The 15,399-nt window shown below is 37.9% G+C and overlaps 1 protein-coding gene across 3 annotated transcripts in view; it reads left to right on the top strand.

The window, feature by feature from the left end:
- Positions 1 to 15,399, top strand: part of ENTREP2 (endosomal transmembrane epsin interactor 2) — a 109,252-nt gene that overhangs the window by 40,927 nt on the left and 52,926 nt on the right. For all 3 annotated transcript variants that reach the window (XM_065688198.1, XM_065688197.1, XM_065688199.1), the window contains exon 2: positions 1,500 to 1,556. In XM_065688198.1, the coding sequence (XP_065544270.1) occupies positions 1,500 to 1,556 (57 nt within the window). The remainder of the gene's footprint in view (positions 1 to 1,499; positions 1,557 to 15,399) is intronic.

Here is a 15,399-nt window from a genome sequence, read left to right on the forward strand (position 1 = left end):
GTTGAAACATGCTCACAGTATGAATGTCCACAGACTAGACATACTAAAAACTTAAACTGGATACTCCACAATCCAACTTCTCCATATAACCAACAGCTCTTTCTCCCCGGTTCACACCAGCCGTTAGCAGACACACAGTTTCCATCCTGGTTCCCAGTACAGTGTACGCTGCATCTGTAGTGGCTAAGTACACATGTGGTTTTAATTATTATGCTCTATTGTACCTGAAAGATTGTTAGTAAAGCATGACATGGTGCGAATGGTGACTAGCAAAGTACATGAGTTAGACAAATTCCTTTACACATTTGAGGTGAAAAAATGACACTCAGACCCCTGAAATAAATATATCATGCATTCTTTTCTCTGCTTTTTATTTCCATTCTAGTTTCATAGAATCATAGAATGGTTAGGGTTGGAAAGGACCATCTAGTTCCAACCCCCCTGCCGTAGGCAGGGAGACCTCACACTAGACAGTGTTGCCCAAGGCCTTGTCCAACCTGATCTTGAACACTGCCAGGGATGGAGCATTTACCACTTCTTTGGGCAACCTGTTCCAGTGCCTCACCACCCTCACAGTAAAGAACTTCTTCCTTATATCTGGCCTGAACTTACTTCTGTTTAAACCCTTTATCCCTTGTCCTGTCACTACTGTTCCTGATGAAGAGGCCCTCTGGCATCTTTGAAGGCCCCTTTCATATATTGGAAGACTGCTTTGAGGTTTAGAACATTTAATTAAAAATAATCAGTAATGAAGAGTTTCCTTTCCACCTTTCTTGTCCACCCCAGGGTCAATATCCCTCAGTCCTTTGCTCCAATTTCTCTATTTACCCCTCTCTTTAACAGTTTGTGATGCTTATGGTGTCTCAACTGTAACTTGCATGTTATTTTCAAAGTACCTAAGATCAGCTTTAGGTGTATCAGTGTTTGAATCCTGCTTGCTTTTGGCTTGAAGTGGAGGGGGTAATGTATCTGTATGTTAAATACAGGTTTTAAATGTTTGTATGTGTGCTTTTTCAAACATAAGATCAAGTAGTGTGATTGGGTAGGTGGAACAAAATACAGAAGCCCTTCTGCTCATTTAGCTGGATACCCTGGCTGATTCTGTGATTGTCCTATTTTTACTCCCCTTTTCATGAGCTAATTTTTGGTGATGCTAAGAGACCTCAAGATTTACCCCAAGCATTTATTCTCCTTCAGTGTTGCTAATATTTGGGACTGGGAGAGAAGGTGTTTGAAGACTTATTGTGATCTGATCATAACTAATGGGATCTGGCAGCTGAATTGAGATTTTGTTTTAAAAACAGCTTAGTAGTACTTGTGCTTATTTCTTACTGAGAATAAAATTAAAACAGTGTCTTTTTAGCAGTTGGTTTCCAGCACTCTGGAGATACGCATCAGGGCTGGGTATTCATTCAGCTTCATCTTAGTACTTCCTTTTTTTTTTTAATGACACTGGTATAAACCTCTTGTCTTTGGTGACCCTGCTCTCCTTATTACAGGTGCTGTTGTCAGGATTGATTGGTGTTGTTTCATGGAAGAGGCCCCTTTCACTTGTGGTGAGTGGCAATGTGGCTTTAATAGTGTTATGCAGACTCTAGGTAAGTTATCTCCCAGTGATTTCGTGTTTATGTACAAGCCTAATAGTTTCTGGGGATATTTTCTAGTGCTGTTACGTATCCTAACATTTATAAACACTTAGGACAAAAATTCTGGAACTTTGAGGTTGTATTATATAAGTTCTATATTACATAAACTATTTATGTAATAAACTAGATTATATATCATAAGTATTATGATAATATTTTTCTTCTATCTGTACTTGTCTTTGGAGAGCTGTAATATTAATTATGTGTTGAAGAGTGCAGATACCTACTGCCACTTCCTTGGTATTGTTACAGTTCTAGCTCTCTTTTAAAATATAACATATGGTTTGATAATTGAGATGTAAGAACTGGTATTATAAACATTTTGGTAAATCTGTATGTTTAAAGAAAGGCAACAGTTGTAGCTGATGGTCTGGAATTAAAATGACTGAAAATAGTGAGAATTGTTGCTTTGTAGATATGCAGTGTGGCTTGTATTAACACGTTATAAATTTCAATAATTTGTTAATGTATTTTTTAAATTAATACTGAACTCAAAAAAGTGCTTAGTCTGTCACTGTTGTCCTAGGCAAACAGACTGTTTGTCTGCATTTATCTTTGCATTTAATTTAATTTAACTTGCCCAAGATTGCACCTCAAAGAAATGTTTTTTAACAAAATATCTGGATGGCAAGAAAGATATTCCAAGTCAGTAGCTGTTCTTTGTCTGCAGAACATTTTTCAGCTACATTCTTTATATTCTGTTGTGAGATTAGTGTAGTAACATAGTAATGAAAAGTAATTTATGCTTTGTATATGCATGTTAATAGTTTCAATTAACCTATTAAGCAATATTAGATTCGAATCAGTCTCATTAAAGAGGTGAGATGACTGTATCAGTGAGGATGTATTAGCAGGTACATACTGCATTTGAAAAAGTGTGCATGTGGTAATATAGTAACACCTGTAACATTTGTACCATAGTTAATACTAAAGATAGTCCCAAGAGAAAAGAATGTAGCAGAAAGTATTAAATGGAAAGACTCATATTAGTAAGAGTAAGCCTAACTAGAAGTTCAGGTATATCTTTTAATATTATTAACTAAAGCAGTAGTGTTAGAGCTTCTGATGTATATTTTTCTTTTTTTCCCTTTCCATAATTCACTTTTCATAAAGGAAGGCCAGAGATGGAGTTTGTATTGATTTACTGGTTAATGTGTTTACCAACAGATGAACTCTGTATAAAAACTAAAATAATTCCTGTGAATTGAGTGCTTGTACAGCTGTGAAATCTAGCTAAAACTAATACTTTTCAGAATAGTTGCTTGTAAGCAACTCTAATTGCTGTTTATTACATCATTAGAATAAACAGTATTCATGCTTCAGAAATATTATTCATGTCTATTAAGACCTGGCTTTGATTCCTGAACACTCACATATTGTAGCTTCAGCCAGTCTTTCAGATATCAATTCATCCAGTGAAATGTGAATAGGCAGTTGTGGTCAGTATCATTCAAGGAAATGTGCTAATGAGTCATATTTCTTGTGATCTGCTTATACAATATATATGCAAAACACATGGTCAAGAACTAACTTTTAACCAAGTTTATAGTATTATAAATATATAATCAATTACAATATATATGTCTTTTTGTTGCAGTGTTACAAAACCTGGCATTGCAGGCAATGATAACAAAAAGAAAGATATCTTTATAATTTGAAGCCATGAATAATGTTTTCAAAAATTAAACTGTACACCATCTGAGACATTCTGAAAACCGGTAAAACTCTAGTAATATTCATAAGGTGCTAGCTTCCTGCATATTTTGGATTTGTGACTAAAACAGGGTTGATAACACCAGTGTTTTCACTATTGCTGAGCAGTATGTACACAGTGTCAGTGCTTTCTCTTTTTCCCACTATGCATCACTTGCTTTGTTCTTTGGGATTTTTCATTCCTCTTTGCTTGTTATAAACTACATCCCACAAGTCGTTTCACTTTTGCTCTTCTAATTCCCTTCCTGTCCTGCTGGAGGCAGGAGTGAGGAAGCGGCTGTGTGGTTCTTAGCTGGCACCAGGATCAGACCCCTCCTACTGCTGATTCTGGTTTCCTCAATGCTGTGTTCATGCAGCTTTTTTTCACAGGTGCAGTGTCTTTTCTTTGTGAATGTATTATTTTCTGCAGGCATAAAGAGGCAGTTGAAGAAATAAATAATAGTTCATCAACTATTAACTTCTGACTGTATCTTACCAGAAATGTATTATGTAGTATTGCTATAGCAATGAGTGGGTGGTTACATGCATCTTGGGACCAAAGTCAAAATGGAATAGTCATGTATTTAAAAGACAATAGCATGAGTGGTGTTTCGTAATACACATTCAATAAAAGATTTACAAATGTGTATGTACTAAGAAAATTCTAATGTGCAGGAAAAAAAATGTGCAGAAAATTCTAATACGCAGAAATTTAATTACACATAGAAGCCCCCATGCTAAAGTGTCTTTGCATAGCTTAATTGTCGGAAGGCTTCACCAGATTTTGTTAATTTATCTGATTTTTATTGGTCACCACTTAGTCATCAGTTGCTTATGTTGCCAAAATCCTTTATATATACAAGGAATTCAGTGTCATCAAACCTGTTTCTAAATTTATCAGAGACACGGGCAAAGGAGATCTTTAAATTGCTTATGCATTAATTTTGAACAGTATTTTCCTTATATTTGGGATATTTCCTCATTAAGCTTTCTCTATTTTTAATTACAAGCTCTCAGAGAATTTGTAGCGTTTTAGGGAAATCTTTCAAGGGTCGCTTGCTGGAAACTGGCTGTGTCAGTACCACTGCTTAAAGCTAAAATAGGAATTTCTTCCTTGTAGTTTATGGAAGTGTCTGAAAACTGAGGTTGAACTGCCTTGTGCAAACTTTAAACCGCAGTGAGATTATTTTTCTGTTATGGTCTATAGGAATTGCTAACCTGTTTGTACTAAGGAGATTAATTCAGCCTCTGAACTGAGTAGAAAGCGTCTCTGTTGCCATCTGGCATTTGAGTGACAAATATTTTAACAATTCTAACTGAAGCTTTTACAAAAGCCTGATAGATTTTTTATTTTTTTTTTTTTTCAAGGAATAGAAGTCTGTGAATACCAGTGAACACAACACAGTTTTTCTTATAGATAAGTGATCTTGATTAGTCTGCTACTTAAAAGCATTTCCTATGTAAATCTGAATTCCAGGTACAGTTCCATGCATCAATGAACATGCAAACCTGTGCTTACACCTTTAGTTACTAACCTGGTTATAAAGGCTCAAAAATCTGGTCTGTACATTTGGCTTTCGGGATGCATTCTATTTTCTTTCTTTTGGCTTAAATGGAAGTGGACACTGTTTCAATCCTTCATCCCTTCAGCGAACCATTTCTTCATTACTTCATGCCTTTAGTTTTTGGTGTTGTTTTTTTTGGGGGGGAGGGGTGTTTGGGTTTTGTTGTTTTTTTTTTTTTTATAGGCAGATAGGATTAGGAAAAATAAAATTGGACTGATCCTTAATAGCAGCACTTCAACCTGCACGTCTGGCACAAGGTTGAACTTGAACTGCTGTGCAAGGTTTCAGACTGCACCTGTGGTAAGAATCAGTCAAATACTGAACTGACTTAGTAGAAAACACTCGTCTTGGATCAGCTTGGTAGTTTGTTGCAAAATGAGATATTTTCTTTGTAGAAGTCCTGTGAAAAACTTAAGCTATTTGAATACCAGACTTCAATCAGTTTCTTCAGTAAAAGTCTGTCCATCTCCTTCGTTGTCTGTCCCTGTCCTTGCAGAGAATTGGTTTTGGTAGCTAGAATAAATAGAATCAATGCAGTGGAGAGATAATCTTAGCATATATTGGTAAAGACTGTAAGAGAAAAGTTTAAAAATGCACACCTTGGGAGAATGGCAGAGACTAAAGGCATCCATCACCTTGTACATATTGGAGTTTTGCAAAGTTTCTGATAAACTGGGATATGATTAAATACTGAGAATTTCTTGCTTTCAAAAAGATTCTTGGAAAGTTGTAATCACTTGTGCTTTTGAAACAAATCCCAAACTGGTTCATAAAGTAGCTCTTCTAATAAAAAGCTTCAAATTTTGCTCAGAGCTGGTTTGTACTGGAGTGTGAACCCAGGCTTTGAAATTGAGAGCAGAATGTTTTTCTTTAACCTCTTTTCTAGGAGCATGGAAGGAAAACACTCAAATTCAGAGGAGCTGAATGATAAATTAAGGGGAAGAGAAAGACATAGGACTAGGACATGAAGGAAGAATTAAAATGTGAGCTGGGCAACATGAGGGAGTCTGAGATCTAATGCTCTTGAGAAGAACAGGACCTAGATGAGCAGAGAGAAGTGAACCAAAAGTATGTCAGTAAGAAATCACACAATTGAATCTCAGATGTTTTTCATTGTGATTTTTAAATATAGTGCCATAAGCACTATAACTAATTAATCCTGACTTAAAATTGGCTTTTAGGTTTGTGTGACTTCAGCGAAGAAAGTGAGAGATGTAAAAAAATTTTTTCCCTATAACCGAGACATAGTTAAGTTTCCTTTGTCTCTTCATTTCCTCTTCTCCCCTTCACTGAGGCATAGTTGTAAAAAGCACTGACATGGCTATATTGCTCTGATAACCAAACTAGATCAACTCTGTCTGCATACCGCTGCAGTGTAACTATAATTGTACCAAAGTCTGTGAAACAGTACTAAAAATGAGGCTAATGTACTTATTGCTAACTGTATTCCAGGTTACATCAATTTGAAAGCAGATTTGAAATACATTTCTGTGTCTCTCTGTAGCGGTGTGCTCCTCCTCCCCCCGCAGCATGACCTTTATTTCCCATAACTCTGCTCAAGAGATAACCACCAGTGGTGATGGTAATGGATGCATTTGCTTGTGATGGCTGCATCCATCTCAAAGGGGATTTGGGGGAGACAGATAACAACACAACAGCTAAGGACTAATCTGAGCAGTATGTGCCCCTGTAATCATAGTGCTGGTGAAGGTCCAACTCAATCTGAGTTTGGAAAAAACCCTAACTTCTGTAGTCAATATGCAGATGTGACTGACTCAGTTATCCTGCTCCATAGTTGAGCTCTCCTGCGCAGCAGTGGGCTGCATGCCAGGATCTCCGCTTGAGTAGGGACATGTCTCAGGGTTACTTCTTGAGGTTGGCAGATTCCTTGTCACAACATATTATTGGTAAGCAATTAATAGCATGCTGTAAACTTTGAACTCTTAGCAAAGTGATATAAAGGAATGATTGTGTTTTGACATAAACCCTTGACCAAGTCTGAGACTAAGTCTGGATCTGGCCACACCAAGACCCCTCTCTGAGAAGGAGTTTAGAATGTAGGAGGTCCTATCTGAACCTCATGATTCAACAGGAGGGTCCTCTGGCAGTTTTGTCTGACCCTGCCCCTGTGCAGTAAATACTCAAGTGTACTTTACCATTTAATCTGATTAAACCACTGTTGTTTACTATCAAACTTTGCTAAATCACTTTTTGTATATCAATAGACATACAGCTATTTCTCTCTTAAAAGTGAAATGTGTCACTCCATTTGCAACACTGTCAAAGCTGCTTTGGTTTGTTGTTTATTCCAAGCAGACTCTCAGAGTAGTCAAACCTGAATGATTTTTTTTTTTTTTTTTTTTTTTTTGTCTGTTTTGGTAGTAAATTCTCTTTAAATTTCCTCCTTTAAAAAAACAACAAGAAAAATTTTTGACCAAACCAAACTAGTGAATATCAGATCTGGGGCCCTTTTCAGTCAGCCAGTAACTGTCATTTATTCATTCCTTCCATGTGTGCTTCCAAGGATGTATGTACCTTTCCTGTCCTGGTTCTAGTAACTGTGCCAGTGGTTTGTGGGAGACTTCTTGATAGAAATATGAGTACTTGCCATTTATTTGTCTATATTCCAGCACCCATGGCAAAAGCTGTGGATCTCTTTATGTCTTCTAATGTGCAGTTTGTGTCAGTAGGTGTTTACATGCTCCAAGGAGGGAAATTTACTGAATGCTGTTCTTGGACTGGAGACTTTAGTGAAAAGAACAGCTGAAGAGGAATAGGAGAGAACGAACAGAACTGAACAGGCCTGCTTTAGTCTTCCTTAGCTGCATCCTGATTGATCCATTCCCACAAAAGTTGGTTGTAGGTCATTCATGTTTTTTGCTTCAGCTTCTGGAAACAGTTAAAGTTTTAGTAGTAACAGGACAACCACAATGTTTATTTTTTCCTTTTCACTGGGGTATTCTTATGTTCTATGTGCATAAATTTTAACATTTCCAGATATTTGAAGATATAACCAACCGTATAAGAAACAAATAGGAATTTCTTAGTGTTTTGTTACCTCAGTTACCTTGATGAATAACATAACCAGGTAAAAATATTTTATATAGATATGCTATATGTAGTGACTAGTTTTGGCTGGAGTTGTGCTGGAGTTTGTGTTTTGTTTTTCTGTGGATTCAAGTGATCAGATTTTCCTGGAGCATTTCTCAGAAAGTACATTTCAAAGGTATTTGTAAAAGATGCTTGTAATTTTTGATGTGCATATACAGAAATATGCCCTATTAATCTTTTGTGCTGTTATCAGAAAACAGATATTATCATCCACACTTGAGCAGTCCAGCTTGAATTTCGATATTTATGATCAGTCTAGAAGTTAATTGCGTACAGTATTTTATTTACTATGCATTAACACTATGATAAATGATGTTTTCTCTGAAACTGTAGTAGTGTAGTTAAGCTTAATTTTTATTCTTAGGCTAAAGCACTACAATGTCTGGATGTCATCTCAGGCTTTTTTCTGATGTCCTTCTGAAGCCTTTTCTGATGTTATGCATGCATCACAAATAGAGTTTTTCCTAGAGAGGGAGTAACTTTGGGAGGCTAGAAAGTAGTCTGTCAAATGTGATGAGCTTTTCTATTGGAATCCTCTTGATAAATGTTTGTGCCTTAAATCTGAGGGGTTTGTTTTATTTTTCTTTCTGTAATGGGCCTTTTCTGAATCTTTATTAGTTTGGGACACTGTTACTGACTTGTTTTCTCCTATTTAAGCTTTTGGTCTTGCGTTTCTCCAGTCTTCCCCCAGAAGTGTGTTAAGTGTTGCACTTCAGTGAAACTGCTGGTTGCCGGAAAATTGGGCATGCCGTTTTATTGCAGTACACCTGACAGAAGAGGAAGAAGGAAAAAAAAAATGGAGAATGACCCAGTAGAGCTGTGAATTGGGAGAGAAAGAACCAACACTTGAGATGAAAACAGCAAGTGAACCAAAGAAATCTGTATAAAGGGGGAGAAAAGGTGTCACAGAGTGAAGCATCCATTTAGAATGAACATTCTGTGACCCCTTGTACAGCTTAACACTTCGTACAGCTTTTTCTTGTCTTGGTTTGTCTGTCTGCATCTCTCTGTTGCCTTGTCTACAAAGGCTGCCTGTTCCTGAGCCCAGCTGCCACCAGCTGTCACCCAAGTCAGAATCTAGACTCCTTTGTTGAGCATCAATCTGCTAATTATTATCCCCAGTGGCAAAAGTTTAAAAGACCACAAGCAGCTTTTTCTGAAGAGCAGACAAAACCTGCTGGGGCATAACACTTTGCCTCTTCCTAAACAAGCACATCTTAATTACCCTTAAACAGACCTTTCTACTTCCCATCTGCTCCCATTGCATTGTGTTGCCATGGCAGCAGCTATTGCTAGCACAGTACCATGCAGTAGGAAACTCTCACAGTTCCAGTATTGTTGCTGCTGCTTATAATTAAGAGTATGGCATGGGTGCTACATTTGTCTCTCTTCAGTCCACCAGTAATTCTCCTGTTCTCACATGCTTTCTAAATATATCTGCTAATGGTTCTTCCATCTCATTTGCTCCTTCCCTTAGAAATGCAGGCTGCATCCCATCTGGTCCTGGAGTTTTTGGCAGCCTTTGCATGGTCTAATTTCTTCAAATCTTCCTTGGTGTGAGTGGTTTCCTTCAGTATTTCTTCTCCTTGGTAAATTAATCTTGGTTTCTGACATCTGCCTCCCTTCCTTTGTAAGCACTGGGGAAAAGAAATTATTTCTAATAAGGGTGTCTCTGTCTTTCAGTAAAATAATTCATTCTTTAGAAGTGTGCAGTCATCTTTATTGTTAGCTTTTTGTTTATATGTTGGAAGTGTCATGTTATTTACCTTTGTTTCCATAAGTAACTCTCCTTTCAGTCTTGATTAATTTTTTAACGTTCTGGATATTTAAGTCCCTTTCCTGTTCTTCATCTTACCACATGTAGCTTCTGACCATAAAGCCATTACGAATGAAAAGATTAGCTACCCTTAAGCCATAAGAGTTGGTTATAAATTTACATTTTAGGCACAGCTATGGCTAAATGCATTTTACAAGATAAATAGGGGGAGTTTCTTAACCATATCAGCTCAAGAAAATTTGGGGCATTTTGAAGACTGCGTAGAGTTTGAAGGCTAAAAAATAAATCACTCATTTTACAAAGTTATGCCTTCATAAAAAAGGACAGATGTAATTGTTAATTTGTATTTGTAAAGTGTTTGAGATGTGAAACAAGAATACACTGTTTACTTTCTTGAGTGATATTTTGTGAGCATGTAGGCAGACACGTCAAGTGGAGAAAACTGCTGAGGTAAAGTAAGCCCCTAATTCTTAAAGTACAGTGAACATTAAACGTAAGATACCTTAAAATTATTATTGCTTTTGGTATTATGGAAGTAAACCCCTGTACTTAGGGTTTTTTTCCATATGAATGATAATGATATAAAAGATTTTACCAGAACAAACCTGTTTACACCAAGGAGAAAAGGAGTTGGTGGCAGTAGAAAATGTAAAATGTTTGAGGGACTCTGAAGGAGAATTAATGGAGATTAATGTTGGGGTTTTTTTTGTGGTTTTGTGGTGTTTTTTTGTTTGAGGTTTGTTTTATCAATTGTTGTTTGTTTTATTTTTAACAAATAAGATTAATAATTTGATGCTGAACATGCAAAAATGAAATTGTTTCTATTTCAGCAGTTTCATTAACAGCTGTAGAGATTTCTAAAAATAGTAAAAAGGTAGTAAGACAGTTCATTGCATTTGATCAGAAATTCTGTGGAGATGATAGATAAATGATGATAGCTTTAGTTTTCAGATTACAATAATTAAATATCAGTTCTTTGGTCCCTGATATTTGGTGTAGTCTTGAGAATTTTGGAAGCATTGAAGGGTTTCCAAAGTGAAAAGAAGCCACGTATGAGCTTTGAGAGTAAAATCAATGTGTTCTAAAATGGTAAGTACATATATTGAACAAAACATAAGCAAAACATGCAGCAAACATATGTAGCAAATAAAAAACAAACTAGGGACAATGTAGGCCCCCTGAGGAAGCTTTCGGGAGAACTGGCTGCACAGGATTTGAAGAAGGCTGAGGCTCTGAATGACTTCTTTGCCTCGGTCTTCACTGGCAAAGGCTCTGACTGCACCACCCAAGTATTGGAAAGCAGACACAGGGACTGAGAATGAAGACCTTGGGCCCACTGTAGTAGAGGATCTGGTTCGAGACCATCTTAAAAATCTGAACGTGCACAAGTCCATGGGACCCGATGAAATCCATCCGCGGGTCCTGAAGGAGCTGGCGAATGAAGTTGCTAAGCCACTGGCCATCGTATTTGAAAAATCATGGCAGCCAGGTGAAGTTCCCGATGACTGGAAAAAGGGAAATATAACCCCCATTTTCAAGAAGGGGAAAATGGAAGACCCGGGGAATTACAGACCAGTCAGTCTCACCTCTGTGCCTGGCAAAATCTTGGAGCACATTCTCCTGGAAGGCATGCTAAGGCACATGAAAAACAACAAGGTGCTTGGTGACAGCCAGCATGGCTTCACTAAGGGGAAATCCTGCCTGACCAATTTGGTGGCCTTCTATGATGGGGCTACAGAACTGATGGACAAGGGTAGAGCAGTTATCATCTACTTGGACTTGTGCAAAGTGACACTGTCCCACACAACATCCTTGTCTCTAAATTGGAGAGACATCGGTCTGATAGGTGGACCACTCGGTGGATGAAGAACTGGCTGGATGGCTGCACTCAAAGTTGTGGTCAATGGCTGGATGTCCGGCTGGAGACCAGTAACGAGTGGTGTCCCTCAGGGATCAGTGTTGGGACCAGTCTTGTTTAACATCTTTGTCGCTGACATGGACAGTGGGATTGAGTGCTCCCTCAGCAAGTTTGCTGATGACACCAGGCTGTGTGGTTTGATTGATACGCTGGAGAGAAGGGATGCCATCCAGAGGGACCTGGATACTCTTGTGAGGTGGGCTGATGCCAACCTTACAAAGTTCAACCATGACAAGTGCAAGGTCCTACACCTGGGTCGAAGCAATCCCAGGCACAGCTACAGGTTGGGCAAAGAAGAGATTCAGAGCGGCCCTGAGGAGAAGGACTTGGGGGTGCTGGTTGATGAGAAAATGAACGTGAGCCGGCTTCAGTGTGCACTCGCAGCCCAGAAAGCCGACTGTATCCTGGGCTGCATCAAAAGGAGCGTGACCAGCAGGTCGAAGGAGGTGATCCTGCCCCTCTACTCTGCTCTCCTGAGACCTCACCTGGAGTATTGTGTGCAGTTCTGGTGTCCTCAACATAAAAAGGACATGGAACTGCTGGAACAAGTCCAGAGGAGGGCCACGAGGATGATCAGGGGACTGGAGCACCTCCTGTGTGAAGACAGGCTGAGGAAGTTGGGGCTGTTCAGCCTGGAGAAGAGAAGGCTGCGTGGAGACCTCATAGCAGCCTTCCAGTATCTGAAGGGGGCCTATAGGGATGCTGGGGAGGGACTCTTCATCAGGGACTGTAGTGACAGGACAAGGAGTAATGGGTTAAAACTTAAACAGGGGAAGTTTAGATTGGATATAAGGAGGAAATTCTTTCCTGTTAGGGTGGTGAGGCACTGGAATTGGTTGCCCAGGGAGGTTGTGAGTGCTCCATCCCTGGCAGTGTTCAAGGCCAGGTTGGACAGAGCCTTGAGTGTCTTGGTTTAGTGTGAGGTGTCCCTGCCTATGGCAGGGGGGTTGGAACTAGATGATCTTAAGGTCCTTTCCAGCACCAGCTATTCTATGGTTCTGATTTTTTTTTTTTTTTTTTTTTTTTTTTCACATTTCTACTGGTTTGGGCATCTCTGCCTTGTGGAGTACCAATGCAAAAGTGATTACTCACAGTGTAATATAGAAGCAAATTGATAACAGAAACAAAATCTATTTTTGATTTGCAATTCATTTCCTACTGAATCCCTGCAGCTACTAGTTTCAGACTTCCACTGAACTCTGTTGTTCCGTATTTATGTACAGTTGGTAAGGAATAATCTGAAAAATATCCACTGCAGAACATTTTTAACTGATGACTTAAAATGACTTTGTGGACTTACCTAGATCCCAGGTTGTTCATGGTTCAACTTTTATTTGCTTATATATTGCAATATGTAGTTGCTTAGTGTTGCATAGGAAAGCTGTACAAATCTGTATTAATGCCAACAGAAACAGAACTCACTGAGTTGGATGCTATGCTTTCTATTTCTATACCATAAAATAATATGGTTTTGGAGGTGTAACTATAGTTTGCTAGTCTCTACATACGTAGTTAAACGGTGTTCAGAACAGTATGAAGTTTTTCTGCGTTTTGTCATATTTCATATTAGGATTTAAATTCAAAAGGATCTGTTCAGTCTCATTGTCATAATACTTTCATATTAAGAAAAAGACTGATATTTATAACTAATACAGGTGTCTCTAAAAGTAGAAGCACAAAAGCATTTTAACACTTTTAAAAATATGTGATCTAATGTAGTGTTAGAATGAGGCAGTGGCTGTTTTTCTGCTAGACACTAGATTTTATATAGCCATGAGCAGCAGTAATAATTTATGTATGTCTTTGTTGTAAGGTGCTTAATTCTAAAATGTATGTATTTTGTGCTGAGGAAAAGAGACATCTTAACATCCAAAGAAATATAGTAAACAACAATTTTTTCAATTTGGCTTTTCCTAAATGTGTTTCTCGTAAAACATTTTATGGTTGCACAGAAATTTTTTACTCAGTGTGAGACCTTTACTTGCCAGAAGTAAAAAATCCTATCTCTTTTAAGGGTGAGGAGGGATAAACTAAACAGACTCTCCAAAGTCCTCTCTCCCAAAAAATTACCATATTCTGAACTGGCTAGGTTTTAAGCTTGATACAGTCATAGTCCTCAAGGCAGTGCTGTAAGTGATCAGAGCCACCTTCAAAAGGGGAGGAGGGAGGGAGAAAGGATGTCTTTCCTGTTCAAAGACAGTAAGCAATGAAAAATGCCTTCTGTGAATGTTCCAGAGCCTTGAGCTCCCTGCACACTGCATGTGCAGTTTTTCTTTAACCAGCCAAACTATAATGAGGTTACATTAAAATTGAACTGGAGAAAATGACTGTCTGCATTGAAGCCTTACCTCACAAACTGATACTGAAAGTCCTCATGTACTGTTGGCATAATTTAGCAGTCATGGCTTGCTAACCTTGCTTAGCTGACAGAAGCCTTCTTCCCTAATGATGAAAGTATTCTGGTGTTACAGCTTTCAGAGAAACCACATAATTGATCATTAATAAGAGTAATTGCACGTAAGTAGTTAACTGCTATTACTATTTTGAGAGAGATGCAAAATACCTGTGTATCTTTACAGCCTTTACAGCCTGCTTCTCTAATTGTGCTACTGCCAGGAGGGGCTGCTTGCATAGCCTTCTGATGCCCGTCCTTGTCAGCAGGAAAACATGAGCTTTTATTTCCTCAGGGTGTTCTGCTGCAGATGTTGTGGAAGGTTAATTTATATGGAATAACTTTCCACCAACACTTCCATGGAGGTGAACCCTTCCAGCAATGTGACACTTGTAAAAAGTAAATATTGCATATATGGATGACACTATTAATGCAGTTGCTATGGAAGTCTAAATTCAGTCTTTATGTAGATTTGTTTTAAAGTTATGAAGTTACTTGTCCTTTTTTTTTTTTTAATCAGTATGTTTCTGTTTTACTTATTTAGCTGGCTGTTTTGTTTAAATATGTATTTTTTATATACAAAACTGGTATAGAAAAATGTCTTCTTTCCTAATCTAACCATGTTCTGCTATTGTCGTGGAACATTTTTGAGAAATAGTATTTTATTAGGTAATTTTTATGTCCTCACAGAATATGTTGGAAGGAAAATTAAACTGATACGGCCGAGGTAGTTACAAGTTTTAAATCTGGCTCATGTGTTCAAAGAGAATGGAATACTGTTAGGGCATGAAAAGGTTTGAAACAGGATGAAAAGTTTATTTTAGGTATGAAAATTAATTACTGCAGATCTAGATCTAGAAGTTTAGAATGGCAGGGAGACAATATAACCAGCAAAGCAAATAATAAAAGTATCTGTTTGGACTCAGCTTTTCATTTTCAAGTAGGACTGAAAGCTACCCAGCGCTTCATTCTCAAATTACAGCTCAAGGACTTTTCAGGGGAAAAATCCTTTGGTTACCAAGCTTCTTAAAATTACTTTGTTAAAATTCCTTTTAACACACTTCAGCAAGGTGTGTCTGACTGTTAACTAGCATCAAGATAGCAGAATTGATGCTGAAGTATCTAGTTTTGAGAATTTCTACTTAATATTTCTGAGCTGGGAGCATGAGGGCTTTCTTACTAAATCAGGCTCCCTGTTATAGTTCCCTAAAAATATTAAAATAAATGGTAAGCTGACACTGCTGTAATATAGCATTACAGAAATAACAAAAACATATGACAGTGCTAAACTCGCTGTT

Source organism: Lathamus discolor, chromosome 8 (genome assembly GCF_037157495.1).
Source record: "Lathamus discolor isolate bLatDis1 chromosome 8, bLatDis1.hap1, whole genome shotgun sequence".
NCBI classification, from domain to species: Eukaryota; Metazoa; Chordata; class Aves; order Psittaciformes; family Psittacidae; genus Lathamus; species Lathamus discolor.